At 63.9% G+C, this 27,655-nt stretch overlaps 3 protein-coding genes across 10 annotated transcripts in view; all 3 read right to left on the bottom strand.

Moving 5' to 3' along the window:
- Positions 1-1,492: 1,492 nt before the first annotated feature.
- Positions 1,493-5,672, bottom strand: CPN2 (carboxypeptidase N subunit 2). 2 transcript variants are annotated; one of them, XM_070753870.1, is made up of 2 exons: positions 5,322-5,672; positions 1,493-3,387 (listed from the first exon to the last, which is right to left on the bottom strand). In XM_070753870.1, exon 2 carries the CDS (start codon positions 3,376-3,378, stop codon positions 1,969-1,971), a length of 1,410 nt encoding a protein of 469 aa, XP_070609971.1. In that variant the 5' UTR covers positions 3,379-3,387; positions 5,322-5,672; the 3' UTR covers positions 1,493-1,968. The 2 variants fall into 2 exon arrangements, with proteins under 2 accessions (XP_070609971.1, XP_070609970.1); XM_070753869.1 differs by having other exon boundaries at positions 1,882-3,387; positions 5,429-5,672.
- A 1,024-nt stretch (positions 5,673-6,696) lies between these two features.
- On the bottom strand, positions 6,697-11,774 carry LRRC15 (leucine rich repeat containing 15). 3 transcript variants are annotated; one of them, XM_070753868.1, is made up of 3 exons: positions 11,706-11,774; positions 10,588-10,842; positions 6,697-9,419 (listed from the first exon to the last, which is right to left on the bottom strand). In XM_070753868.1, the coding sequence occupies exon 3, from the start codon at positions 9,412-9,414 to the stop codon at positions 7,654-7,656; it is 1,761 nt and encodes a 586-aa protein (XP_070609969.1). In that variant the 5' UTR covers positions 9,415-9,419; positions 10,588-10,842; positions 11,706-11,774; the 3' UTR covers positions 6,697-7,653. The 3 variants fall into 3 exon arrangements, with proteins under 3 accessions (XP_070609969.1, XP_070609967.1, XP_070609966.1); XM_070753866.1 differs by having other exon boundaries at positions 10,588-10,926; XM_070753865.1 differs by lacking the exon at positions 10,588-10,842.
- Positions 11,775-17,407: 5,633 nt separating this feature from the next.
- Positions 17,408-27,655, bottom strand: part of ATP13A3 (ATPase 13A3) — a 32,516-nt gene continuing 22,268 nt past the window's right edge. For 3 of the 5 annotated variants that reach the window (XM_070753881.1, XM_070753879.1, XM_070753880.1), the window contains exons 15-33: positions 27,391-27,541; positions 27,149-27,265; positions 26,903-26,920; positions 26,667-26,820; positions 26,456-26,576; positions 26,145-26,269; positions 24,640-24,818; positions 23,807-23,929; positions 23,530-23,609; positions 23,224-23,266; positions 23,024-23,133; positions 22,656-22,752; positions 22,323-22,395; positions 21,855-22,032; positions 20,850-21,028; positions 20,603-20,691; positions 20,330-20,410; positions 19,952-20,059; positions 17,408-19,588 (exon numbers count right to left, since the gene is read on the bottom strand). In XM_070753881.1, the coding sequence (XP_070609982.1) occupies positions 19,388-19,588; positions 19,952-20,059; positions 20,330-20,410; positions 20,603-20,691; positions 20,850-21,028; positions 21,855-22,032; positions 22,323-22,395; positions 22,656-22,752; positions 23,024-23,133; positions 23,224-23,266; positions 23,530-23,609; positions 23,807-23,929; positions 24,640-24,818; positions 26,145-26,269; positions 26,456-26,576; positions 26,667-26,820; positions 26,903-26,920; positions 27,149-27,265; positions 27,391-27,541 (2,227 nt within the window). In that variant the 3' untranslated portion in view covers positions 17,408-19,387. The remainder of the gene's footprint in view (positions 19,589-19,951; positions 20,060-20,329; positions 20,411-20,602; positions 20,692-20,849; positions 21,029-21,854; positions 22,033-22,322; positions 22,396-22,655; positions 22,753-23,023; positions 23,134-23,223; positions 23,267-23,529; positions 23,610-23,806; positions 23,930-24,639; positions 24,819-26,144; positions 26,270-26,455; positions 26,577-26,666; positions 26,821-26,902; positions 26,921-27,148; positions 27,266-27,390; positions 27,542-27,655) is intronic. The other 2 variants (XM_070753883.1, XM_070753882.1) reach the window with 1 other exon arrangement.

The raw sequence follows: 27,655 nt of genomic DNA on the forward strand, positions 1-27,655 counted from the left end.
TCCTTGTTAACAGGAGAAGTTCCTGAGGATTGGAGAATGGCCAGTGTTGTGCCTATTCACAAGAAGGGCAGTAGAGAAGAAGCTGGTAACTACAGGCCAGTTAGCTTGACATCAGTTGTAGTTAAAATGATGGAGACTCTACTCAAAAAGAGGATAAATCAGCACCTAAAAAACAATAACTTATTAGACCCAAATCAGCATGGCTTTACTGAAGGCAAATCATGTCAGACTAATCTCATTGATTTCTTTGACTATGTCACAAAGGTGTTGGATGAAGGTGGTGCCGTGGATATTGCCTACCTGGACTTCAGCAAAGCCTTTGATACGGTTCCACATAAAGAGCTGATAGATAAATTAGTGAAGATTGGACTTAATCCCTGGATAGTTCAATGGATTTGCAGCTGGCTGAAGCATAGACATCAGAGAGTTATTGTTAATGGCGAGTATTCTGAGCAGAGTCAGGTTACAAGCGGTGTGCCACAAGGATCTGTTCTGGGTCCTATTCTTTTTAATATATTTGTGAGTGACATAGGGGAAGGTTTGGTAGGGAAGGTTTGCCTATTTGCCGATGACTCTAAAGTGTGCAATAGGGTTGATATTCCTGGAGGCGTCTGTAATATGGTAAATGATTTAGCTTTACTAGATAAATGGTCTAAGCAATGGAAACTGCAGTTTAATGTTTCCAAATGTAAAATAATGCACTTGGGGAAAAGGAATCCTCAATCTGAGTATTGTATTGGCAGTTCAGTGTTGGCAAATACTTCAAAAGAAAAGGATTTAGGGGTAGTGATTTCTGACAGTCTCAAAATGGGTGAACAGTGCAGTCAGGCGGTAGGGAAAGCAAGTAGGATGCTTGGCTGCATAGCTAGAGGTATAACAAGCAGGAAGAGGGAGATTATGATCCCACTATATAGAATGCTAGTGAGACCACATTTGGAATACTGTGTTCAGTTCTGGAGACCTCACCTACAAAAAGATATTGACAAAATTGAACGGGTCCAAAGACGGGCTACAAGAATGGTGGAAGGTCTTAAGCATAAAACGTATCAGGAAAGACTTAATGAACTCAATCTGTATAGTCTGGAGGACAGAAGGAAAAGGGGGGACATGATCGAAACATTTAAATATATTAAAGGGTTAAATAAGGTCCAGGAGGGAAGTGTTTTTAATAGGAAAGTGAACACAAGAACAAGGGGACACAATCTGAAGTTAGTTGGGGGAAAGATCAAAAGCAACATGAGAAAATATTATTTTACTGAAAGAGTAGTAGATCCTTGGAACAAACTTCCAGCAGATGTGGTAGATAAATCCACAGTAACTGAATTTAAACATGCCTGGGATAAACATATATCCATCCTAAGATAAAATACAGAAAATAGTATAAGGGCAGACTAGATGGACCATGAGGTCTTTTTCTGCCGTCAGACTTCTATGTTTCTATGTTTCTATGTTTCTATGTCATGGAAGGAATGAAGTTCTTAAGTAGAGGTGCCACTGTATAATAATTTATTGGTCAAAGAAAACATGTTACATGTATTTTGATGCAAACAGTACACAGATATCAACGTCCCCAAACATCCTAACACCCACCCTAAGAGCAGCATGTAAATAGGTGTGAGATCGGCAAGAATGAAAAAAGAGGGAGGGGAGGGGGAGGGAGGCTCCAGCGCTGTCCAAAAAGGCATGAGGCCGAAGGCTCTTTTCTAACAGGCTCCCCCGACGGAGGAGGAGGGGCCAGGCTGCCTCCGTGGCGGGAGCTGGTGCGGGAGGAGCAGCCTCGCTCGGCGCTTCCCGGATTGGCTCTTGCAGCGCTTGGGGTCCCGCCTCCCGCCACGCAACCCCCCCGCCCCGCCCCTTTGTCAGGCTCAGAGGGAGGGGGCGCTGTCAGAATGTGTATCCGGCTGTCCAGCAGAAGCCCCCCACCCCGTCCCGCTCCTGCTGGCCCTCCTCTGCCGGGCGGCCTGCTGTCTAAGCGCCCGCGGGGGGCTCTGATGGGCTCCGGGCAGGGCCAGGCTGGCGGGGGCAAAGCAGCTGCTCCTCCCGGGCGGCCAGCAGCGGCTTGCCCTGCAGGGCCCCGGGGCTCCAGCAGAGGACGCGGGCGCCGAGCGGGTGGTCCAGGGCGCCCAGCCAGTCGGCCAGCGGGTCCAGGCGGCAGTCGCAGCGCCAGGGGTTCCCCTCCAGCGCCAGGCTGACCAGGGCCGGGAGACTGTCCAGAATCGCCCCGGGGAGGCTCTCCAGGCGGTTGTGTGCCACGTCCAGCGCCTGCAGGCTGACCAGGCCCTCTAGGGCCTCGGCGGGCAGGGCGGCCAGGGAGTTGTGACGGAGCTCTAGCCGGTCCAGCCCCGCCAGGGCCCGGAAGGCCCCGTCGGGCAGGCGGCCCAGGCGGTTGCGGGCCAGACTGAGGGCCGAGAGGGCCGAGAGGTTGCCGAGGAGCCCCGCGGGCAGCTCCTGCAGCCGGTTGCCGGCCAGGGAGAGCTCCAGCAGGCGCGGCGTCCCCCGGAAAAGCCCCGCGGGCAGCGCCGCCAGCCGGTTGCCGTCCAGCCGCAGGAAGAGCAGCGTGGGGAGGCCCGGCGGCTCTAGGCGGCCCAGGGCGTTGTGCTGCAGGTGGAGGCGTCGCAGCCGGCCCAGCCCGGCGAAGAGCCCCCGCGGCAGCTCCGACAGCCGGTTGCCGTCCAGGAAAAGCGCCCGCAGCGCCCCCAGAGGCCGGAAGAGCCGCGGCGGGAGGCGCGTCAGCCGGTTGTCGCTCAGGCGGAGTTCGCGCAGGCGCGGCAGCGGCTGGAAAGTCTCGACGGGCAGCTCGGGCAGCCAGTTCTGGGCCAGCGAGAGCGACTGCAGGCCGGACAGCGGGCGGAAGAGCCGCGGGGGCAGCACCGCCAGCCGGTTGCCCTGCAGCTGCAGCACCTGGAGCGCCGGCGTGCCGTCGAAGAGCCCCTCCTCCAGCGCCTCCAGCCGGCTGAAGCGGACGGCCAGCTTGCTCAGGCGGCTCAGGCCCCGCAGGGTCCCGCGCGGGAGGCCGCCCAGCTCGGCCAGCGCCACGTCCAGCTCCCGCAGCCGCGGCAGCCCCGCCAGGGCGCAGGCCGGGAGCGTCCGCAGCGGGCAGTCCAGGAAGGCGAGCTGGCGCAGGGCGCTGCCGTTGCTACTGCCGCCGCGCGGGGCGAAGGCGCGGCAGGGGAGAGAGCTGAGCGGGGCGCCCACGAAGAGCAGCCGGGTGGCGTCGGGCGGCAGCTCCTCCGGGATGCCCGACACGTTCCGTCCCGAACAGAAGACGGTGGCGCCACCGAAACACCGGCACGGGGACAGGCGGGCGCAGGCGGCGCTCCCCGGCGGGGCCAGCACCGAGAAGGCCAGCAACAGCAGGAGGCCCGGCCGGGAGGGCATCGTTCGTGCCTGCAGAGGAAAGGCAGAAGCGCCGCCGTCAGACAGGAGGGAGCGGGCGGGGGTCTCCAGGGAGACTCGGCCCTGGCGCTTCCACAGCGGGGCGGCGCCCAGATCGGTCGCCCAGCTGCCAGTGCTGCCCCCCGCCCCCGTAGCTGCCCAGGGGAGGGGGCACCTGGAAGCAGAGAGGAGGGAGAAGCGGGACTGTGGGCGCCTCCACTCCTGGCAGCGCCCCCCCTCGAATGGCCTCCCTCAGCCACTCACCCAGGGGACCCTCGGGGGCCTTGCAAGAAGGCCAAACGATCCAAAGACCCACAGCAGCCCCAGGGGAAACCGGAAGTTTAGGAAATGAAAATCCAAACCCCAGACTCAGCCTCCACAGCAGCTTAAAGCCAAGGGGGCAACTCAGGTAAAAGTGGGCAGGTGGGCAGTGCGGGGACTGGCTGGGTGCCAGGAAAGCAGCCCCTCCACACCTCAGCCCAGCCCCTCTGCCCACTACGGGGAGCCCCCAGCTGGGCTTCCTGCCAGTCGAGGCCGGGCCAGTGCCGGCCAGGCGAGGGAAGATGCTGAAAGTCTCGGTGCGGCCATCTGGGCCCCAAGAGGGTCACCGGCTCCCTCCCACAACTGCCACCCTGCCCGTTGCGTTCCCAAGGGGTCTTCCAAAGTGGGCCCCTGAGCATGTCCGACGTGGGGTGACAGGGGAGTTCTCGGTTGCCCCTTGGCGTGGAAGCCAACTGGCTGAGTTGGGGCCAGTCCCCCCCTCTCGGCCCGAACCACCTCACAGGGTTGTTGTTGCAGAACAAATGGAGGCAGCAGGATTAGGCCTGTTCTCCCCTTTGAATCATATGCAAAGATGATGGGATAAAACGTAAGACTATGGCTCTCGCCCTCATTCTAGGCCTGGTGAGAGGGTGAGAGGCAGGCAGGGAGCCCCCCACCCACCCCCACTGCTGCCCCAGCCCATGTGACCCACCGGTGGGCTTGTTGCTTCTCACTGGGGGGCAAGTGAGGGGCTCCCACCTGCAGACTGACGGGGCCTGGAGACAAGGGTCACTCTGGTGGGGAGGGGGCCTGAGGCTCAGCAGGGGAGGGCAACGGGGCTGGACCCAGGGAGAATGCGGGCAGGGGATGCAGGGGCCCCCCTCCTCCCAAAGGGCCAAAGAATGGAGCTCCTCTGAGGGCCCCTGGCTCTGCGGCCACTTAGCTTCCGCCAGCTGCCACCCCCACCGGGCCTCCCGAATTGAAAGGGCGGCTGGAGGGATCCTGGGAGGGTTTGGGCAAAGGGCACCGGCCCACCCGTGCCGGTCGAGGGGTCGTCTGCCAAGAGGAAGGGAAAGCCACAGGCCCCGCCCTGCACGGATCAGGGAATGCTCAGTCCAGCGGAACAAGCTGCCACTGGATGGGGCTCTCTGCTGGAGGGCTCCAGGGGCTGCAGAGCGCCAGCAGTCAGTCTAGGTAGCCTTTAGAGACCCCTCCAACTCCCTGGTGTTTTTTATTTAGGCCCTTCATGAAGTGGATTCATTCCTGAAGCCCTTGACCACAAATTTGCCTTCTTGCAGAATTCTGGGGGTTCAGGAGTCCTCCTTTCTCTGGCTAGTTCTCAGGCCAAAGCCCCTCCTGGAAGCCCTCCCTCCCTCCAGTGAGCAGAGAGAGGAGGTCAAGAATGCCCCCCCACTCACCCTCCCCAGCATGCAGGGTGGACTCTCCCCCCCCTCAGGAATCAGATGTGGTTTGGGTCTGGATCCCCTACAGGAGACTCGGGGGGGGGCAGTGACTGGGGGGGCACTGGGAGTTGCACTGAATGCCAGACAAGGAGAAGCAGTCTGCCCCCCCCCCCAGCGAGAGAGGGTCAGGGTTAAGGGAGGGCCGGAGAAGGAGACCAGCGGCACGTGTGTGTGTGTTGTGTGTGTGTTCTTTGCTCATGCTGCTTCCCTGCGTTTTCCTACCTCCGAATATTCTGGAGATGGGACGTCCAGTTCTCTGCACCACTCCCCAGCCCAGCATGGCCCCCATGCACAGCCCAGGCCCAGAGGCTCCCCAGATGCCCACCTACCTTCCGTGCAGCCAGGGGCCCAAGGAAGTCGCCTCCACCAGCAGCCTCGGTCAGCGGGAGGGGGTGGTGGCTGAGTCCGTGTCCCGCTGGGCAGAGGCGGCTGCAGGACTTTGTTTTCCAGAGACGGGGCCAAAGGCTGGCAGCCTTGGACGGGGAGCTGGCCGGGCACTGGCCTCGCAGTCAACAGCCCCAGCAGCACGGGACCCTCCCCTTGGGGGAGTGAGGGGGAGGCGCCCAGGCCCGGCCTCCAATCACACCCGAGCACTTTGGGGGCAGCCCTCACTGGAGAGAAGCCCCAGTAGGAGCTTCCCCAGACCCTTCAGTCCCTGAGCGTTTGGGGGCGGTGGCTGCCCCCTCCCACCCCAAGGCCAGGAAGGGAGCAGGAAGGCCGCCTCTACTGAGGGCTGCCCACTTCCGGCTGTCCTGCCTAGGCTGGGTCTTGGGGGGAGGGGGGGCTCTCACTGGCTGCGTTCATACAACCGGGTCCGGTCAAGAGCTCAGCCTGGCACCGAAGGTGTTTCCTCTGGCTTTACAGGCCAGTCCTGCACTTGTTTGACCCTCCCCCAACAAAGTGGAGTCAAGTTAAATATGTTGTGTGAATGCCGTGATGCCTGCCCAGTTCTGCCAAGCAAGGACTGCCCCCCTCCTTCCTAGTGACCCGTGACCCCCTCCCACGACTGGCCTGCCCCCCCCGCTGCCTTCCCCTGATGCCCAGGGGCCTGGGAGTGGCCGGGCATCCTGGTGGCCTTTGGGGGGGGGGAGATTCATTGTTGCTTCTCTTCCCTGGCCAGACACAACTCAGAGCTGGAAAGGAGAACATGAGGGGGGGGGTGTCTTTTGGTGGGCGTGGCTATTTCCCTCTTGTTTCTTGCTAAAAAGGGGTGGCAATGGGGCGAGGGGGGGCTTCTGCAGGAGAGCCTAAAGCAGCTTACAAGTAAGTGGCCCTCGCTCCCGCCCCCCCTTTAATCTCCTGGGATCCGGGGGTGGCTCTGACCTTCACCCCAGTGGGTCCCGAGTTGGGAACTGCGCTGACCGGCCTGCACTGCAGGGGGGCCTCCCCCCTTCCGGGAACCGCTGTAGCGCCCCTCCCCGCCCCCAGCCTCATGGATGGAGGGCAGCCCCAGAAACCTCCGGGGCGGGCGGGCGGACTCTACCGGACACTCTTCCGCTGTGGAGGCCCCATCCCTCCCTGCCCACCGGCCCTTCTGGCGGGGGGGGGGCGCTGCTGGAGACTCACCGGAACCGGCTTCGTTGACGTGTGAACCAGATAAAGCTGCAGTTTGTTTATTTATTACATTTGTATGCCGCCCATTCCCGGGAGATTGGTGGGGGGAGGGGGCGGGGGGATCGCACACACACCAGGATCTGGAGTTTGAGGTGGAACTCCCAGCCGGGCGGGGGAGGGGAGAGGCGAAACTTCTGCTGGGTGAAGACCCTCAAGCTGACCTGAAACCGCCCCCCCACACACACACGCACGTCCAACTTCATGCTGTGCTGACCCCCCTCGCCCCTTTTCTTGGGCCCCTCCCGCCCACACCGGAGCTCCGGGGAAGAAGGGCCCGTTTTTAACCCGCGGGTCCAGGCCGGGGAGCCAATGCGGAAAAGGGAGACGAAGCGCGAGTCCACAGCTCGTCTGCCCCCCCCCCCCCCCCGACGCAGGCTCCTCGGCCTCTCCGGGCTCCCTGGCGGAGTCTCTGCCCGGCTCCGTCCTCCACAGAAACGCAAAAGGCGTCCTCCGATCACTCGGGCGTCGCCGGCCCCAAACGCAGCCCGCTCCTCTTCCGGGGGCCGCCAGATGTGCCTGACTTAGATGCAGCCCGCCGGCCTTTGGTTCGGTGGGGACCGGCGTGAGCTGCTCCGGCCGCTGAGGATCGACGGCTCAGGCGTCAACCGTCTCTCTGGAGACGGGAGGACTTGCATGGGGAGGGGTGTGTGTCCTGCCGCCCCTTGGAACAGCCCCGGCGGGCGGCCTGCGTGAAGAAAGTGCGGGCGGGCCTCGGTTGGCGCCTCTTCCTAAGCGCCTCAAACTTTCCCGGCTGCCCAGTGCGGGCGAGCGAGGCCTCCGTTCGGCCGACCCGGCGTCTCTTCGCCAAAGACGCGCCAGCGGCCTCCAAGAAGCGCCGAGCCCCGGAGCTTCCGTCTGGCACCGAGCCCCGGAGCGAAAGTCTGTGTTGCGGGAGCGCTGGAGGGCGACGGGCGGAGACCAGGCCAGCCGCGTGCCGGGCCTAGGCTTCTGCCGGGAGGGAGCGCTTCTGGCTGGAGCCGTAGAGGCCAGCCGCCAGCACCGCCCCCAGGACCAAGGCCGAGCCCACCACCAGGCAGGTGACCACCACCCCGGTCTGGGTGCGGCTCAGGCCCCAAATCCCGCCCCCCCCTCGGCCAGCTTCGGGTGGCTCCTCCGGGGACTCGGGCGCCATCTCTGCGCTGCCCGGTTCGCTATCCAGCGGCGGCCGCCGTCGTCCAGGCAGCAGCATCTCCGGCGTCGGCTCGCTCTCCGATGGAGCCTCCGTGCGGCTCCCGACCGTCGCCCAGCCCGCCGGCGGCGCGGAGGTCCCGGGGCCGAAGGTGGTGACTTCTACGTCCAGCAGAGACCGGCCCAGCTGCTCGGGCGGGGCGGCGCAGCGCGGCTGTTGTGGGCGGTCTTCCGCGCCGAGGCTGCGCCGGTTCTCCCGCAGCCAGCGGCGGAGCGAGCGCAGGGCAGGGCCGCAGCGCCAGGGGTTGTCGTGCAGCTGGAGGTCGCGCAGCTCCGGCAGCCCGTCGAAGATGCCCGCCGGGAGCGCCTCCAGCGAGTTGTTCTGCAGCTGGAGGGCGCGCAGGCCGGGGTTGCCCTGGAAGAGGCGCGCAGGCAGAGCGGTCAGCCGGTTGCCGTGCAGGGAGAGGTTCCGCAGCGAGCTCAGGCCGCGCAGGAGGTCGCCGTCCAGCGCGGCCAGCCGGTTGGAGTGCAGGGCGAGCTCCTCGAGGCCCCGGAGGCCCGCGAAGGCGGCGGGCGCGAGCGAGGCCAGCCGGTTTCCGCTCAGCACCAGGACCTGCAGCGCGGGGAGGTTGCCGAGGGCGTGGGCAGGCAGCGAAGCCAGCCGGTTGTCGGCCAGCCGGAGCTCGCGCAGTTGCGGCAGGGGGCCGAAGGTGCCCGGGCGCAGCTCGCGCAGGGCGTTTCCCGAGAGCGAGAGCCGCGAGAGCTCGGGCAGGCCCGGCAGGAGACCCTCGGGCAGCGCCTCCAGCAGGTTGCCCGACAGCAGCAGCTTCTGCAGCCGGCGCGGCCCGGCCAAGAGCCCGGCGGGGAGGTGGCGGAGGCGGTTCTGTTGGAGGGCCAGTTCCTGCAGCTCGCCCAGCCCGGCGAAGACCCGCGGCGCCAGCTCGCCCAGCCGGTTCTCGTAGAGGCGCAGCACCTGCAGGCGGGGCAGCGGCGCGAAGAGGCGGGGCGGCAGGCGCAGCAGCTGGTTGCGGCCCAGGTTGAGGCGGGCGAGGCCGGGCAGACGGTCGAAGGCCCCCGGCGCCACGGCCTGCAGGCGGTTCCCGTGCAGCTGCAGCTCCTTCAGGGCGCCCAGGCCGGTGAAGTGGGCGGGCTGGATGCGGCGCAGCTGGTTCCCCGACAGCAGCAGCGCCTCCAGCCGGGCCAGCGGGCGGAAGACGCCGGGCGGGAGCTCCTGCAGCCGGTTGCTGGCCAGGCTCAGGTAGCGCAGCGCCGGCAGGGCCCGGAAGGCGTGCGGGCTGAGGTGCTCCAACAGGTTCCTCTCCAGCCGCAGCGCCAGCAGCTGCGAGGCGTTGCCGAAGGCCGCGGGGTCCAGGGCGGCCAGGCGCGTGCGCACCACCTGCAGGCTGAGGGTCTGACCGGGCAGCGGCGCGGGCATCTCGGTCAGCTCGGCGCCCGAGCACTCCACCTGGGCCGTCCGCGAGCACGAGCAGCCGCCCGGACAGGCGCCGCCCGCCAGCGCCGACGGCAGCAGGAGGCGCAGGAGCAGCAGCAGGAGGAGGCGTCGAAGCACCATGTTGCCTGCGGAGGAAGAGAAACCGGGGTGAGATCCCCAACTCGGGGCTGCAATTCCTCGCCTCTGCCTCCCGCCCTGGAGCCTTCCCCACCCCCCCGGGAGTGCTGGGGCGGCTGGCGGGGCAGATGCTGCCGAATGGTAGGCAAAGCGCGGGGAGGGGGTTTCCTCCGCTGCGCCCCTGCCGCCCCCGCCCAGCACAGTTTCCGAGCCCTCCGCCTCCCAGCCCCCCCCCCTCCGCTGCCCGTATAGCCGCCACCTCTCGGCCCTTCACTGTGGAAGACGCTGCACTAGTCTGGGCGGCCGAGCGAGGTTTGGTGGTGGAACACAGCTTTAGTTGCCTCTGGGTTATGTGTGGGCTCTGCGAGTGTGTGTGTGTGTGTGTGTGTGTGTGTGTGTATGTCCAGCCGCTGCAGAAGTTGGTTACACACGATGTGTAGAAGGCCACACTGTTTGTGGGAACTCGGGAGGGGGAACTTTCAGAAGGAAGCAGATGCAGCCACGAAGCATTCTTTGGAGGGGTTCAAGGCCATCCTAGGCCCACGCACCTGGGCAGAAGCGGAAGGAGGACTGGCCACGCGGGCACAATCTGAGTGGGCAACGGGACAGGTTTGCGGGTGGGGGACATGGGATGGGAACTGTCAACTGGGTGGGGAGCTCAGATTCAGGTTCCCCAGGATGGGTGCCAGGATGGCTCAAGAAATAATCATTTGGAACTTTGAGGACCACTTTGACCCGGACTCTGATTCCAAACCGGCGGGGACAGTTGGAGGGCAGGTTCAAGGCTCAGACGGAGCCACAAGCCGAAATCGGCCAGAGCAATTGCAACCAAGGCAACGGAGAAGGGCATCCTTGTCTAAACCGACCCTGCTCTCCGCTGACCTTTGGGAGAGGGGCCCCCCTTTCCTTTCTGGGAGAAAGCCAAACTCTGCCAGCCACCTTAAGTCTCTCCGGGCCGCTTCTCTGGCAAAAGAGCCGCGGCTGGTCTGTGGCGGGGGCTCCGGAGGGTCGCTGGCAAGCTGCCTCCTCTCGGAGCACCAAACAAGAGCAGCCCCCACCTTGGAGGCCCGTACACCCCAGCAGGCCAAGCTTGGACCAGCGAGCCTCTAAGCGGGCAGGGGGAGGAAGGGACAAGCGGACGGGGAAGTCATCGGAGCATGAGTCCTGCCCACACACCCGGGGGAGTCTTCGCCACGAGTGAGATCCTGGGAGCTGCTAAGCGCAGAGCCAACCCGCGAAAGCAGCGGGGGGCCCGGAACTGGGGGGGCTTCAGACGGTCGGCTCGCGAGGTCCGGCCGGCCCGAGACGAAAGGAGAGGCGGGGAACCTCCGCCTCGATCCTCAGCCGCTCCGTGGCCTTCGCCCGCGACGCTGCGGGACTACCGTCCTTCCCGGGCACCGCCGCTCTCCGGTCCCCGAATTCGCTCGCTCGCTGGGCACAGGAAGAACGAGACTATCCAAGTACGTGTTACACAGCCGACCCCGAGTCCAAGCGAAGAGTCTCCGGGTTTACCTGCTGTGCAAACCCAGTATGTGATCAGCGGTTCCTTCCCCCGAGCCCTCCCCGCGGTCCCATCCCCGCTGGGCGTGTGTCGGTGCGGGCGGAATCGAGCGGCGGGGAGGAAGCCCCCACCTGGAGCGACGCCGTGAGAAAAGCGGACGTCGGCCGAAGGGGCCTCGGACACTCAGCTCCCCGGGCCCCCGTCGGCTGCTTGTGCTCTTAGCCAGGGCGTCTCCTGCGCGCCCTTCCTCACCTGGAGAGCTCGGGGGGGGGGCGGGTCGCCCCCAACGCCCCGCGGCCGCGCTCTCCGGCGCATCCCTCTGGGCGGCATCCCGAGCGGCCCCTCCCCCGACCCGCAGGCTCCGGACGTGCGCGCCTCATCCGAGAGAGAACTTTTCCTGCGGCGGCAGCTGGGACACATCAGCGCCCCGCCGGTTCCCTGGAAGGCATCTGGTCCCGCCGCAGCCTCGCCAGATGGAAGCAGTTGGCGGTGCGGGAGGGGCTGGTCTCGGGGTGCCGCTTCGGGGGGGGGGGTCTCACTTGCAGGAGGAATGTGGCGTCTCTCTCTCTCTCCCGCCCTCGGAGAGTAGGCCCTCCCGTCACTTTCGTCCTCTCCCTCCCTTTGGCATCTGCCTGCACTCTAACGGTTCGGTTCCCGGCGGAGCAGCGAAGGGAGAAGGAAAGCGAAAAGAAGAATTCCTCTGCACACCCGCCGCCCCGCCCCGGTGCGCCCCGTCCCGCAGCCAGCCCTGGGAAGAGGCCGCGTGGCTGCAGAGGCGCCGGGAGGCACTTACCCGAGACCCAGAGAAGGCGGCGGCGCTGTGCCGAGGGCTGCCGGGCTTTGGCTTCGCTGCGACCCTCCGCCTTCCTCCTGCCTGTATTTAAAGCCCCGGGGAAGCGTCACAGGTTGCTGCAACCGAGCAGGGAGCGGGAGGAGCGGGGAAAGAGACCCGCCCGAGGAGCCTCCCTCCCTCCCTCGGTCCCTCCCTCCGTCCTGGGTCTCTTCCAATGCCAACCTGGGACTTGGATTCACACACACAAGAAGGAAGGCAGGAGAGGGAGGAAGGGGGTAGGGAGGGAGGAGAGGGAGGGAGGGAGGAAGGGGAGGGAGGGAGGAAGGAGAGGGGGGGAGGGAGGGAGGGAAGGAAGGAGAGGGGGGGAGGGAGGGAGGGAAGGAAGGAAGGAAGGAAGGAAGGAAGGAAGGAAGGAAGGAAGGAAGAATTGGAGGGAATGTAGGCAAGCCAGGTGTGGGGAGAAAGTCATGGGGTCCTTAGAGGTCATCTAGCCTGATGCTCAATCTTTACAGGGTGCCCCCCCCCCGGCCAGCCCCTGGGCCAGTTCAGTCTTAGCACCCCAGTGAAGCGCTGGGGCTGCCCGGGTTCCACATGTGGGGCTCCAGTGGTTTTAATCTTGGTTTGATGTTGTCGCTTAATATGGCAGCCTGTTTCTGGATCCCTTGGCAACTGAGCAGGCGCTGTGGACCCAGCCAAGGTGACCCTGCTGAATCCCCTCCTGGGCCCTGTGTGAAAAGAGCTTCCTTTGGGTCTCCCACCTGGGCACCCTGAGTGGCCTGCCAGAGCCCCTCCCCAAGACAGCCATTTCCCCTCTTGCCCCCCCCCAACCCCACCTCTCTGGGAGGCTTTTCATGGAGTCCACGTTCTGGTTCCATCCAGCTGAAGCCCCAGCTGCCCCCCCCCCCAGGAAGAGGAGGGGAGCCTCCAGACACCCAATGTCAAAGTGTCCCTCAAGCAGAGCTTCCCCCCCCTTTGGGGTGTCCTGGGTCCCCTGTGGGCAGAGGCTGAGGGTGGGTGGCCCTGTAGGGGAAAAGCTCTCATGAAAGGGGCACCCCACAAAGAGGCGGCAGAAGGAGGCGCCTTGGCCAGGCCCCCCCCCCGCCTCTTCTCTGGCCTCCTTCCCGAGGAGGGGCTTGCAGTGTCAGCGTTTCACCCCCACTGACCGCTCCTCCAGGCCTCCGAAAACGAGTCCTCGGGCGGCTTCCTGACCAAATTCCTGGGATCAGCAGTTCCCGGGTCAGAGTCTGCAGCGGGAGATTTGGGGGAGGGCGACTCTGTCCCAGGACTTCTGGCAGCCCCCACCGCCTTCACTTCCAAGCCTGATTCCCCCCACTGGCAGCCAATCGCTCTCAGAGGGGCCTGCGGTAAGCAGCCCATCCTCAGCCAAATCCACCAGTCAGCGTCAACACTTTCAAACCAGAGATGAAAGCAGCATTAACATGACATCAAGCGAACATCAACAACAGGATGTCCCAAAGATTCCACATTCCTTTAAAGTGAGAACAAAGCCACAGAAAGAGGCGGAGGATTCAAGAGGCCCAGAGCAGGAGGGGCCCTCAAACCATCCTTTTTTTCCAGGGGGGGGGGGCAAAGGAAAAAGAGCCCCTCCCCTCCTTCCTCCGAGGAAAGAAGATTTACACAGGCCGCAAATGGCATTTTGGCTGCTGCCTGGAAGAAACCGTCTCCCGGTTTCCATAAATTGCCCAAACAGAGAAACAGAGAATTGTCTCCAGAGAGAAACCAACCCTGTTATTTGAAGGCCGTGCTGGGCCACTGGTGGATCTGCACCCAACTGGGCCGGTCTGGCCAGCGTCTGGTGGTGGCCCAGCCCTGCCTGGAGCAGAGCCAGCAGTGGTAGCAGCAGGAGCCACAGAGGGCCAGTGGGGCTCCTTGGCCGGTCCTTGGAGGCAAAGCCCACCCCATCCCACGCGGGCTGGCAGCGGGAGGGCTGCCCTGAGGCTGGGCAGGACCCTCTGCCTCCCCTCTGGAGGGCCACACCGGCCAGGGGCTCTGCCCGCCTGAGAAGCCCCGCGTGGCAAAGCCCCCGGCCCAAAGGGGACCTTCCTGCCAGGGAAGAGGAACAGGAGCAGCCCCCCGCCCCTTGGAGGGTCCTGCAGGCTCCCCCTTGGCTGGGACAGATGGAGCTCAGCACCCTCGGTGGGAGAAGCTGCGCTCTGGGCCACGTGGTCCCTGGCAGGGAAATTGCTGTGGTTGGGTTGCTGCTCTTTGGTCTGGATTCCTCCCCCCCCGCCCCTCCTTCCGTGGTTGCTGCTGCTGCTGCGGCCTGGAACATCCCCCTCCCCTCCATTAGCCGCATGGAGCCTTTCCAGGCAGAGAACCTTCTGGAAACTCCACCATTTCCTCCCACCAGATTTCAAGGCCGTTGACACCGCTGGCAAAGGAACCTGCCTGTCCACAAGGCCAAGCTGGACTCTTCTTGGAAGTGGCTGTGGAAGGGCCCTGGCTTGGCTTGGCCTGGGCTGGGCTTTGGCCTCTGGCTTGGCTGCCCTTCAAGCAGGGTGCCAGCTGGGAGCAGCAGGAAAGGGGGCATGTGGCTGGGGGGTGTCGACCAGCCCGAGTCAGGCAGCCCCATCCAACTGGGCATCTCCAAGTGGGAATGAACAACCAGCCATCTCCCCCTGCCCCAAAATAGAAACCTCAGAAATTGGAAGCAGGGAAGAAGGAAACGACACCCAGGCCCCAGGCAGAGAGCATGGAATCAGCCCCAAATATTTGAGTCCTCCGGCCCTCTGGCCATAGACTTGTAGTTGCCATCTTTCCTGTTAAACGTAACTTTGAAGTCCATCCTATATAACTTTATATCATTATATAATCCTATATAATTTTGAATTTCTATCCACTCTTCTTGTTGCCTCATATAATCTCTCCAACCTTTGCTGCAGATTGCTGGACTTCCCAGCCAAATGGAAAAACCAGCATATAAATGTACATCCACTGACCAACTTTGTCACCAGGAGGTTCCTCCTCCTCCTCCTCCTCCTCCTCCTCCTCCTCCTCCTCCTCCTCGGGCCCTGTCCATCACTGGAGGCCGTGGATCATGTGCTGGGGATCGTGTGCTTTCATCAACCGCCACACGGAAAGGTGCTGCTCAGCTTTGTCCCAACCGGTCCCTTGCATTGGGAAGCCACTGTGTTCTTCTTCTGCCTGGACCTCGTTTGCCTTCAATCTTTATCTGGAGGCTGCATTTATCTGGAGGCTGCATTTTATCCCATGCCCGGAATATTCTCATTTTTGCTTTTTAAATGGTTTTGATGATTTCCCTTGGCTGTCCCAGGCGGTTTATTACGAGTTTCCTCACAACTTTTTAAATGGCCGTCCAGATTGGCTGAGCCCTGCATAGTTAAGCAGACTGGCCTGGTTCTGCTCCCAGCCCTTTGTCCTAAGGCCTAAGCAATCCAATAAATCATGTGTTTGGACTCTATGCAACGCGCCCCCCCAACAGAGCCTCAGGGAGACCTATAGAGTAGGGGGACAATTGAAGCTGGTGGGAAACCTCTGGGAGGGAGGGAGGGAGGGAGGGGCTGGCTAACCAACCTTTCTTCGGCCCTTCTGACTCTCGGGGTCCTGGAATGAGAAAACAGGGGGCTCAAAGACACGTTTCAGAACTGAACAGAAGAGGAGTTGAAAGGCACCTTGGAGGTCTTCTAGCGGCCCACCCCACCCCACACACAAGCAGGAGCTAATCCCCCATTCCATCCAATTTTTCCCTAAAAGCCTCCAGCAATGGAGAACCCACAACCTCTGGAGGGAACCCACAACCTCTGGAGGGAAGCCATTGCACTGGTTAATTGATGTAGCTGTCAGGGAATGCCTTAGTTCCGAGTTGCTTCCTCTCTTGGTTAGTTTCCCTCCATTGTTTCTTGTCAACTAGCTGGACCTCTGCCTCAAATCTTGGGAGTCTCCCATCCCCCTCCTTTCCACAAATGCCCCTTCGCATTTTTTGCCCTCCAGCTGTTCTTCTCTGCGCTCTTCCTAGAATCTCAACATCTTTTTTATGAGGCAGGGGCTCAAATGCGAGGCGGCCTTCCAAGTGGGGCCTCCCCACCAAGAGCTGGGGTGGCGCAGCTGGTAGAGTGCTGTACTGCAGGCCACTGAAGCTGACTGTAGATCTGTAGGTCAGCGGTTCAAATCTCATCACGGGCTCAAGGTTGACTCAGGCTTCCATCCTTTCGAGGTGGGTCAAATGAGGACCCGGATTGTGGGGGCAATATCCGGGCTCTGTTAAAAAGTGCTGTTGCTAACATGTTGTAAGCCGCCCTGAGTCTAAGGAGAAAGGCGGCATAAAAATTGAATGAATGAATGAATGAATGAACGAACAAACAAACAAACAAGCAAACAAACAAAAAAACAAACATAAAGCCACAGTCTCGGGGGAAGCCTGGAGGGTCAGGACAGGCAAGGAAGGAGGGAGCCGGCGAAGGGCCCTTTGTGGGCGGAAGGGACGAGCTGGGCCGATGCCTTCTGGAGAGGGTCCTGCTGCCCCACCCACCCACGCGCGCGCACAGGCCTCCCGAGGTTCCTGGGGTCCCCTCTGCCCCAACGGCCGATCCTGGCCCCGAGGGAGCGGGAGGCAAGGCGCGGAGAGGCAGCTGGAGGGGTAGGCGGGAGAAAGGCTGCTTGGCCCCCCCGGGACCGAGGAATAGGCGCCCTTCCTCCGGGGAGGTTGGCCGGGAGGGGGAAGAGGATCCCCGCGGGGGGCGTCAATGCGCCCGGAGCGAAGCAGGAGGGGGAACCTCTCGGGGCAGCCTGGGCAGGCGGGGGGGGGCTTTTCCGAAGAAGCAGGTGGGCGAGGAAGGGGCGTGGGTGGCGGCCGACCGAGGCGAGCCTACCGGGTCCTCCTTCCCGTCCCTCTTTCCCCGCCCAACCAACGCCGTGTGAGGGAGGCACGGGCCAAAGCCGCCTTCCCTGACCAAGGCGGGACCTCCTGAGTCGGCTTCCCTGTGGGGGCTCCGGGGACCCCGCCCTTCTGCCCTGCCTGCCTCCAAAGCGGCTCCGGCTCGGTTCGGGGTGGGGGGCTCCGGGGACAGCGGTCCTCGGCCACACCCCTTTGGCCGGAGCGGGCGGAGGAGGGGGCGGGGCTGTCACGGCCGGCCGCAGGGGGAGGGGCGGCACCTCTGAGAAGGGAGGGGGCCGAGCGAGCGGGGACCGCCTGGGAAGCCCCGAAGCGCCCCCGCCCAGAAGCAGGCTCCCTCCCCGCCCAGCTTCTGCTCCTCTCGGAGGGGGGGGCCGTGGGGGTTCTTGCACGCTTGCCGGATGCCCCCTGGGGACCAAGGCAGCTTCTCCTCCTTTGGCTCCGAGCAGGGCGGTTCGAGGGGCGCGCGGGCCCAGTTCCGCTCCGGCAAAAGGCACCGTTTCCTAGGGCCTCGCCGGGGGGGAGGGGGGCTCCCGCAGTGTGCACGTGGGCCGAAGGCCACCCCGCGGCAGGGGCTCTGCTGGCCGTTTCCCAGAGCGGAGCCTCCTGCGTGGAAGCGCCCCCCCCCCTTTCTGAGCTGGATTCTTTCCCCGGGAGGTGACTCCGCTCGCCCTGCGCCTTGATGGCGTCACCGAAGACGGCGCCCCCGCCCGCCCAGCGTCCCTCGCTTTCCGGGGCTGCCGGCCCTCCCGCGGGACCCCCCGGCCGACAGAAAGCAGCGGCCCAGGAGGCTGGAAAGGGCGCGGTGGGATTTGACAAGGCCGTTGACTACAATTACATAAAATGTCTTTATTACAACTGGGTACCATTATAAAAAAACAGCAAAATAATTCCTTTGATGTGGAGCCGCCGGTTAAACAAAAGCACTTATCCCGACCTTTTCCGATGGTGGGATCTCGCCAGTCCTGAGGTGCTGGTGGCAGAGAACACATAATTTGCCCAAATGTTTGCATATTTATAGTTTAAAAAAACCTGGGCGCTTCTATGCCCTAAAATGACAATATCTGAACCTTTGAATCAACTTTTCCATCATATATACAAACATTTGATTTCAGAATTGACTCTTTGCAAGCTACCGAAGCCCTTTGAAGCCTGCGACGGTCAAGGGAAGCTGCGGAGAATAAGACCGTTTGCAGCACTAAAATCTGTTCCCCTCCTAAATACTGATACGCAGCCATCATACACTACAGTAGATAAAATCACCCAGCCAAGGAAAACCGTTTCTCCAATGGGAAAATAAATTAAAAAAAGAAGGAAAAGGGAATTTCTCTCATAATGGCCAATTGAAAACGCTGCCAGGGGGAATTGGGAGGGGGGGTGGCCGCCCTTTCCAGCAGCAGGAGAGGATTCCTGCCCCCTCCCCATTCACGCTGGAGTCCGGAGGAGGCTCTGCCCTGGGGTGGGGCTGCCGTGAGCCAGCTGCTGGGCAAAGTGGGGGGGGGCGTACAAGCAGCTTCCAGGGAAAGGGGGGGCAGTGTCACATGGCAGTCTTATAATTACAATTATTTGGGAAGAGCTAAAAGCATTATTAAAAAAATAACCCTGAGGGATGGAGGTGTCTGTGTGTATATATATTATTTTAAAATCTGGATATTTTAAAAAGTATAATTTAAGAGTCGCTCTTTTCTTGAGCAAGTCCTTTAGAGATATGCATAAATAATAAAATAACATTTCATTGGCCATATCTACAATCTCAACAGACCCAGGGGAAAGTCTGTCTCAAATAATTTAGGGACCTTGGGCTCACCTGGACGCAAAAGCCTTCAAGGAAGTGTAAGAAAATAATCATTTAAAAACACCCAACTTTGGGATTTGAAGCGTCCTTGGGACCGATCGGGGAGACCGCTTCCTTTGGGGGGGTCCCCACAACTGCTCCCCAGGGGGCGGGTTCAACACGGTATTGCTTTGAGTCCGATGATGCTGGGCGGATGGTCCCTCCAGCCCCCCCAAGCCTGCTGACCAGCCCCCTTTCCTATGCCTAGCCCTGTGAAGGGGGGGGCTGGTAGGTGCAGCTGGCAGTCAGAACCCCAACCCCCCCCCCCGCCTCCCACCAGCCAGCCAGCCGTGCTTGGGAGTCCCGAGTTCCAGGGCCAAAGGAGCCTCGCACGTCCAGTCATCACCCCCCACCCCCACCACCCGGCTGCTGAAGGTGGGGGCTTGTGGAGGGGGGCAAACGCCATGTGGGCCGCCTTCCTTGCCATAGGGGGGAGGGGGGCTGCCCTCCAACCATTAGCCCCATTGTGGAGGGAGGGAGCTGCGCTCTGGGCACGGCAGTTGGAGGGTCCGAGTGGCCGTCCAGGGGGCAGAAGGGTGGCCGCCTGGAGGAGGAAGACGAGGGTGGGGGAGAGTTGGGGGCTCCACCTGCTCCCTGGACCGGCCCCTGGGCACAGCGCCAACTTCAGGTCCAGATGGGGAGGGGGCCGAGGATTTTGGGGGGGAGGGAGGCTCACCATGTGGCAACTAGCAGCCCGAGAAGCCCCCCCCCCCCCAACAGGCCCAGAGCCTTCCAGAGGGAGCGGCAGAGGGAGCCCCATAAGGCCAGGGTATCCCCCCTACCCCCCCCCCGTTTCAGGTGGGGCCGAGCGCCCTTTTCGCGCACAGTTCCAGGTGGAGAAGGGGCCCCTCAGTCCAGGACTGGCACCAGACGGTGGGAGGGGGAGCCTGTCCGTCCATCCGGTCAGCAGCAGCAGAGGGGCCGGGTGGTGGGCAGCCCCAGCCGGAGGGGGGAGGGGCGGCGGGGGGCCCTCTGCTACGTCATGGTGATGATTTGGCAGGAGCCGTTCTGGCAGGGGGGGCCTCCGTGGGCCTCTGTGGTGGTGCGGCCCTTGGGGGGCCACTCGGGGTCCACCAGCAGCTCCTGGGCCAGGTGGGCGTAGCGGGCCTTGGGGGGCCTCTTCCTCCGTCCCAGCAGCCCCCGCAGGGCACATCCGTGGCAACGGTCCAGCCCCTCCTAGGGGAAGAGGCAGAGGAGGGTGAGAAGCTGGGCAGACCCCTCCCAGCAAGACCCTCCCCACTGCCCCCCCTTCTGAGTCAGCTGCATCATCCCACTCCCCCCCCCCACGGGAGCCCAGAGGGAGATGCTGTTGCCCAAAGTGCCAGCCCTCTAAACTGGGGAGGGGGGGAAGAGACCTAGAGACGGCCCCCACCCCTGCTTTCTCCGTCCCCTGGAGCTCCTGGGTGGGGGGAGATGGGGGACCGCAGCAAAGCCAAGACCCTGCCCGCCCCTGCTGCCCACCCAGACCCCCCGGAAGCTGAGCCCCACCCCCACCCCTGCATGCTTGAAGAGGGGGGGGCAGAGGTGCAGAGTTCCAACCTGAGATGGGTGGGAGGAGGAGGAGGAAGAGGAGGAGGAGGAGGAGGAGGAAGCTGGCTTGTCGCGGCTGAAGAGGGCCTTCCCCAGGACCCGGTCAAGGAGAAAGTTCTGTGATTGGATCCGAGAAGCGGTGGGAGAATCAACACAAGGGAGGCCCCGTCAGCAGGGGCTCCAGGGACCGGGCAGAGAGTCAGTGCAGAGAAGGACAGCTGGGGGGGCGGGGGGGGGGCGGGAGACAGGCACATGCAGGGGGCAACCGTTCCCCCCCCTGGGGCCTGGGCCGAGGGTCCCTGGCGCTCTCCCAGCGGCCCCCACAAGAGAGCCCCCCCCCCTCTGGAGCCGAGCTCTAAAGATGCAGACCCCCCCCCCAGGGCTCACCTCCACCAGCATGGAGACCCCCGCATTGGCCAGGACCAGGAGCAGCACCGTCACACGCCAGGCCTCAGGCACGCAGACCAGCTGTGGAGCAACCACACACGCAGAGGCTGGGCCGGGGCCACCCCCCCGAGGGCCACGCTGGGATGGGGTTCCCCACAGATCCTCCCTCCCTCCCTCGGGGGTCCCCGGTCAGCCCTCCTGGCCCAGCCCCTCCCCCACTGCCGCAGGGGCCACTGCTGCCAAGGCCATGCCAGGGATGCCCCCGACACTTACCTCCAAGAAAGACTCAATGGCCGCCACCGGGTGCAGGAGAAGGGCCAGAGCGAAGGCATAGAGGGCCCCCACGGAGGCCACGAAGAGATCTGGGGAGGGGGAGAGAGAGAGAGAGAGAGGGCGCCTGCCCTGATGGGGGGGGCCAGGACCTTCCCCGCCAGCCCAGCCCCTCTCTGCTCGGCCACAGGGGTGGGTGGGTGGGGTGTGCGCCAAGGGTCTCTCCCCCCCCTCGCCCCTCCCCACGTACAGTTCCGGTAGCAGGGCTGGCGGAAGGGCCGCCCCTTGGAGAAGACCACCGCGATGGTGATGTACTGGAAGGCAGAGAGCAGGAAGAGGGTCGTGTTCTCGTAGTTCTGGATGTTGTGTTCGTCCTCCGGGAGGGAGTGGTTGCCCGGCTGGGAAGCATTGGCCGAGAGGTTGCAGGCGCTGGAGGGCAAGCGGGAGGGGGGGTTGGTCTCTGCTTTGAGGGGGAGGGGGGGACTCAGGCACACCCACCCCCACCCTCCCTGGCGGGGGGAGGGGGAGGAGCCCACCTGGGGGGTGGGGGGTTGAGGAGGGGGCTTTTGGTCCCCCTTGAACTGGGCCAGGCCAGCAGCCCTCAGGATCCTCACCTGGGACCCATCTCCTTCTCCCTCCCCCCCCACGGCCTCTAAGCCTTTGCCCTCCCTCCGGGCAAAGGTGCCCCCCCCTGTGTGTGTGTGGGAGGGGAAGCAGAGCCCAGCCGAGCGGGGGGGGGGGGCCTTCGGTGGGGGCCCCGAGGAGGGCTTTGGGCTCTGCCGAGACGGCCGGGACAAGACCAGGGCCAGGGCCTGCCTTAGCCCAGCACCCAGACTCTCCAGGCCTCCACCAGGGGGCCTCTCTTCTGCAGTGGAGTTGGGGGCAGGTGCCATGGGGGAGGGCGGGGGGGGGGGGAAGGGCCCAGCTAGACAGCTTCCCTGGGTGCAGAAGCCTTGACGGCCACTCGGGGGCAGCCAAAGGCTTCACTTCCTGTAACACCCTGCTGCCCTCTAGTGGAGGAAGGCTCAGTGTAGAATTCCCTGAATCCCAGCTGAGGACTGTCCTGCTCCGAGGCCTCTCCAGGTGGGGGGCGCTCCCTGCGCCACAGCGGGGCAGCTGCCTATCAGCCATGGCCACTGAGACGGCTTCGGAAGAGCCACGGGAGGCGGAGGGAAGCCGGGAGAGCCCCCACCCCCCCAGGGCTGCAGCAGCAGGGTGACTGCCAGGGCGCTGGGCTGGTGTGCCATCCACTTACTCTGAGGAGGGGCTCCAGGTCTCGTACCAGGGCTGCTGCTTGACCCACAGGAAGCCCAGCACCTGGAAGGCCAGGCAGATGACCATCTGGGAGAGGACGGAGCAGAGGAGGGCCCCCGAGATGAGGCCGGAGGGTGGCCGCTGGGCCACCAGCTCCTTCCATGCAGGGTTCAGGCTCACTGCAGGAGGAGGACAGGAAGCGGGGGGAGGGGGTGTCAGGGACAGCGGCCCCCACAGCCCCCCCCTTTGGAAGAGACCGGCTGAGTTCACAGGCCACGCAGAACGAGGGGTGGCTGCAACGCTGGGCCTGTCGGGGCAAAAGGGCCCAGGGAGAGGACTCTGGCTGTGCCCAGACCCCCAGGGAAGCCCCCAGGCCCACATCCCCTCCCCCTGCAGCCAGGAAGGGGTCCCAGCGCTCCCCAAGCTCCCCCTGGCCCCCATCCCAGAGGCCCCACCCTCCCCTACTCACTGGTGAAGACCAGCACCAAAATGATGGCCAGGTCAATGAAGAGGAACTGGAAGTCCCCCAGGTTGCTCTGGACCTGCAGGAGAGTTTGCACCCCCTCCGTCAGGGGGGAGAGGGGGCCACTTTCCCCCCCCCTGCACCCCAGTGGCCTCTCTCCCCAGGGCCCCCCCCCCCGACCTGCCACCCTGTCTCCCCCTCAGCCAAGGCCCAGGCGCTGCAGACCCCCCCCCCATTGGGCTCCCTCTGCTGCCCGGGCTGCATTTCAGGGGCCTTAAAGGGCTCCCGGAGGGCCCCCTTCTGCGCCCCCCCCTCCCAGGAAGGGCCAGGGCGACTGACCGAGTAGAGGAGAGTCACGCTGAGGTACTGGATGATGCTGTACAAGGCCATGAATTTGAAGACGCAGAAGGAGGTGACCAGGGCCGCCCGCCCCTCCCTGCAGAAGGCAAAGGGGCAGCAGACGTGGGGACAGCCACAAACGTGCGTGTCTCCCTCCCCCACACACACACCCAGCTCAGCCCCATTCTCAGGAGGGGGTCGGGGGGTCGGAGCAGGCACGGCTTGTGCCAAAGGGAATTCCGGCCCCTCTCGGGACAGCCCAGAATCCCCAAAGGCCCCTCTGGGGAAGGAGGCCTTGGAGTGGGGGGGCTTCTGAGACACCCCCCCCCCCCCGCCCTCCCACAGCCTCGGCCCCACCGGCCCCTTACCTGATGAGGCTGGGCACGCAGGCGATGCTGGGGGTGCGTGAGGTGAAGGGGGAGGCCACGGAGGCCTCCAGCTCCGAGAGGGAGATCCCGCCGTGGGCCCTCTTGAGAGCCTGTGCAGGGAGGAGGGGAGACGGTCGGGACGGAGCCCCCTCTTGGGCCCCCCAGGCACCAGCGCCCCCGGGGAGGGGGGGAATACTCACGCCACAGTCGTTGGCTCCGTCCCCACACATCCCCACGTGGTAGCTGCAAGAGAGGGGGCGGGTGGGCAGGGGGCCATCCAGAGAGCCCCCTCCCCCTTCAAGGCCCTCCCTGGCAGCCCCTCCCCCACTTCAGAGGCTGGAGGGGCAGGAAGGGGACACCTCCCCCCCAAAAAATGGTCAGTGGCAGGAACAGCCTCCTCCGGCCCTGCCAGCCCACTCCCCACAAGGGCAGAGGTGCCCAGCAGCAGGAAGGAGGGTCCTGCCTGTTCCTGGGGGGGGATGTGGGGGCTGCCATCTTGTACTCACTCCACGCTCTGCAGGGCCTCCACCAGCTGCGTCTTTTGGTCCGGGGCCATGCGGGCAAAGACCGTGCCATGCAGAACCAGCTGGAAGGCAAAAGGGGGGGAGGGGGAGGAGTTGGTTTCCTCAGCAATGGGGGGGAGGGAAGGAAGGGAGACTGTGCGTGTGTGTGTGTGGCTGCACTGTCCTTTCCCCCCAGGTGATGCACCTCCCCCCCCCGACCGACCCTCCCCAGTGGGAAAGCCTCAGGCGGAGTGGGGAGGGGCTCTCTCGGGGGTCCGACCTTGGGCACCAGGTCCTGGAAGTGCTCCTGGATGACCGCGAAGGACTTGCCGTTCATGGCAAAGTGGAAGTGGGCCTGGCGGGGGTCCTCGTAGTCCGGCTGCGCAGGTTTGATCGGAATGTCCTGCAACAGAAGCCACACACACACACACACACTTCCAATTCTGCAGGAGCTCTGGACTCGCAGTGACCCTCCCCCCAAGCTGATGTTGGGGGCCGGAAGCCAAGCAAACGGGCCCTTGACCCCTGGACCTGGCCAAGACGGAGGGCCAGGGGCTGGACGCTGACTCAACAGGGGCGCAGATGCCAACCTCTGGTCTGAAACACCTGCCAATTCGGTGTGTCTCCCCCCCCCCTTCATGAGCCCCCCCCCCTGCAAGTGCCACTTATGAAGCAGGTAAAAACCTGAGAACGTGAACGTGAACCATCGCAGGGCAGAGAGGAGCGTCCGAGCCCAGGGGCCAGGAAGGGCCCAGGAGAGCCAGACACAGGGGGACTGTCCCACCTGCCAGGCCAGGCAGGGATTCAGCCCCCCCCACCCCCCCCCCATCCAAAGAGGGGGAAATGTCTGGCCAAAGCCTCCGTAAAGACCCAGCTGTCCGAGCACGACACACACGGACTGTCCATTTATCCTGGTTCGGCTCGAGGGACGTCGGAGGGGAGGGGGGGGCATAAAGAGTTAAAACAGCTGGTGGGGAGCACGGGGGGGGGGCTTTGGAGGATTCTCTGCTAGCTGAGACCACCAGTTGGGGCAGAGTGTGTGTGTGTGCGTGTGTCCCGTCCCCCCCGAAGTGCAGCTAAGGGGGTCTCCCCGTGCCCCTCCCCCCTGCTTACCTCCGGGTGGATGGTGGGGGAGGGGTCGGGGGGGCCCTCGAGGGCATCCGCGTGGTGCCACTGGATCCTGGCCGGGTGCCCGTCCTTGGGAGGGAGCGCTTCGGCCACGATGACCGTCTCCTGAGGCAGAATCATGCCACAGTCCCGAGCCACGGAGATGGCGGTCAGCATGTTATCCCCTGGGGGGAAGCAAGCGGGGTTCGGTGGGGGCTCAGCCGGCAGCCGTTCACACCAGCCCCTCCGCACCCCCGCTCTCCCCCTCTCCCCCCGGCCTCCCTCAAAGTGGGCCCAAACGAACACAATGGAGTTCAACGTCCAGAAGAGCAAAGTCCTCCACGACCCACATCCGGCCTGGGAGCGGCTGTGAAAGGGGTCTCGGAGTCCTGGTGGAAACCCCACTAAACATGGGTCAGCCACGGGCAGCAGCGGCCAAAAGGGCCAATGCCATCCTAAGCTGCATCAACAGGGGGACACACTCCAAGGCCAGGGAGGTATTAAGACCACTCTCCTACGCCCTGGCCAGACCACACCCGGAGTCCTGCGTCCAGTTCTGGTCACCCCACTTCAAAAGAGACCCAGAGACTCTGGAGCAGCTGCAGAAAAGAGCAGCCAAAGGGATCAGGGGACTAGAACCCAGGACTTATGAAGAGAGACTGCGGGAACTGGGCCTGGGCAGCCTAGAGAGGGGGAGGAGGAGGGACGGGGGGGAGGGACGGACATGATAGCAGGCTACAGGTATATGAGGGGCGGCCACGGAGAGGAGGGGGTCACTCTATTCTCTCCAAAGCACCAGAGGGCCGGGGGAGGAGCAACGGAGGGAAGCTGACCCAGGAGAGATTCAACCTAGAAATAAGGAAGAACTTCCTGAGGGTCAGAGTGGTCAACCAGTGGAACGGCCTGCCAGCGGAGGTTGTGGACACCCCAACTCTGGACGTTTTCAAGAGGAGATTGGACGGCCACCTGGCTGGGGAGGTGGAGGGACTCCTGCTCAGGCAGGGGGTTGGACCACATGACCTGCAGGGTCCCTTTAAACTCTAATAAATAAAGAAAGCACCGGGGGGGGCGCCCAGAGGCCCTCCCTTAAAGCCAAGAGACGCCCTGAAGGCTACTGGTGAAATCCTCCCCCCCCCCCTTGCTGATTCTCGTCCCCTTGCACTGCACCACCCCCTCTCTCGGCCCCCACGTTCATCTTAGGATGGGAGGCTGGAGCTGGGGACAGAACAAGGGCTGGGCCCGGCTGAAGAAACCCCCCCGCCAGAGGCCCCACCGGCTGCAGGAAGGCTGGGAATCTGTGGGGCTGGGGGAGTCCCTTCCAGGGAGGGGCACCTGAACCCAGCAAAGCAAGTGGGGGGGGGGAACGGGATGACACAAGGGCTGACCCTGAGAGGCCGCAAGTGGAGGGGGGGCCTTGGCCACTGTCCCTGCCGCCTCCTGCGCCCTCCCGGACTGACCAGGGGGGTGGGCGCTCCAAAGGAGAGAGAGAGAGAGGAGAGCCCCCCCCCCACCTGTGACCATGACGGTGCGGATGTTGGCCTTGCGCAGGTCGTCCAGGACGTCGGGCGTTTCTGGCTTGAGCTTGTTCTGCAGGACGATGAGCCCCAGGAAGTCCAGGCCGGCCTCAATGGCGTCTCTGGGGCGGGAGGGGAGGTGGGGATGAGGGCTCCAGGCTGGAGGGCTTCTCTCCCCCCCCCCCAGTGTGTGCGTGGGTGTCCAAACGGAGAGACCCCTGCCCTTGGAGGAGATACGGGGGCGCAACCCGAGTGGCTCCCTCGCGGTGCCTGCACTGCCCAGAGGCACCCCCCACACGCACACTCACCGGGCCACGTTCTGCACCTTGTGCCAGGTGAGCTTGGACTCCAGCTTCCGGTGGGCCAGAGCGATCACCCGGAAGCCCTGCCGCGTGAACTCCTCCAGCACCCGCTCAAAGTCAGCCGGCACTGCGGGGAGAGAGGGAGGGGCGGAGGGGGTCACGCCCGCAGGGCCCCCCCGGCCACCCTCTCCCCTGGCAGGGGGGGTGTCAGGCTCACCGCTGGCCGGCTTGCAGAGCCCCGCGACCACTTCCGGGGCCCCTTTGACGAAGGCGTCCATCTTCTTCTCCCCCAGGATCCGGGCCACCACACACATCCGCTGGAGGGCGGAAGAGAAGGGGAACTGCCGCACAATCCCGATCTCGTAACCGGCCTGGCCAAGAGAGGGGCAGGTGAAGGAAGGCGCTCGGGGGGCGCAGCTGGCGGGCCCCCCGAGGAGGACGGGGGCCACTCACCGAGAGCTGGAACAGCTCCTGCAAGGGAAGAAGAATTAGAAGAATTAGAAGAGAGGAGGGGTTTTTTAGGAGGGATGCCTGGCACGGAAGGAAGAGCAGGGGCAGCCCACAGGGTGTGTGTGTGTGCGTGTGTGTCTCACGACATGTGGGATCCCTCCCCCCAGATGCCCCAGTGGGAACACTTGCTGGGCGCACACACACACACATACACACACTGATGCGGGAGAGGGGCTGTGGGGGACCCACCATTTCCTTGTTGTTTCCAGCGTTGAAGTCCGGGAGAAGCTGCTTAGCCGGGCGGACCACGGTGGGCATGATGCGGTTGTGAAGGGCCGTTTCCTCCTCCGTGGCCTCTTCCAGCACCTGAGGGCCAACGGAGACACCCCCCAGGGGCCCATCCTCAGCACAGGCCCCGGAGGGCCCAAGGGGAGAAGGCCCTACCCCTTCCCTACCCTCCCCAGGCGCCCCCCCCCCCGGCCTGCCCTCACCCATCCGGTGGCTTCGAACATCTTCAGGTCCAGGGGATCCCCGGAGAGCACCCCCTCGATCTTGGTGAGGGAGTGGCAGGCGGCCATGCAGGCCACGAAGGGTGACCGCACTAGGCTCTCCGGGCAGGCGCTCTCCTCGGGCCGCTGGAAGCTGAGTGGAGGGAGGGAGGGTGAGGGGGGGGGCCACTGGCCACAGCAGCCCCCCCACCCGCCCTTCAGGGGAAGCACCCAGGAGGAGAACGGGGTGGTGGACAAGAAGGGCCCA

The sequence above is a fragment of the Erythrolamprus reginae genome, chromosome 5 (assembly GCF_031021105.1).
Source record: "Erythrolamprus reginae isolate rEryReg1 chromosome 5, rEryReg1.hap1, whole genome shotgun sequence".
NCBI classification, from domain to species: Eukaryota; Metazoa; Chordata; class Lepidosauria; order Squamata; family Dipsadidae; genus Erythrolamprus; species Erythrolamprus reginae.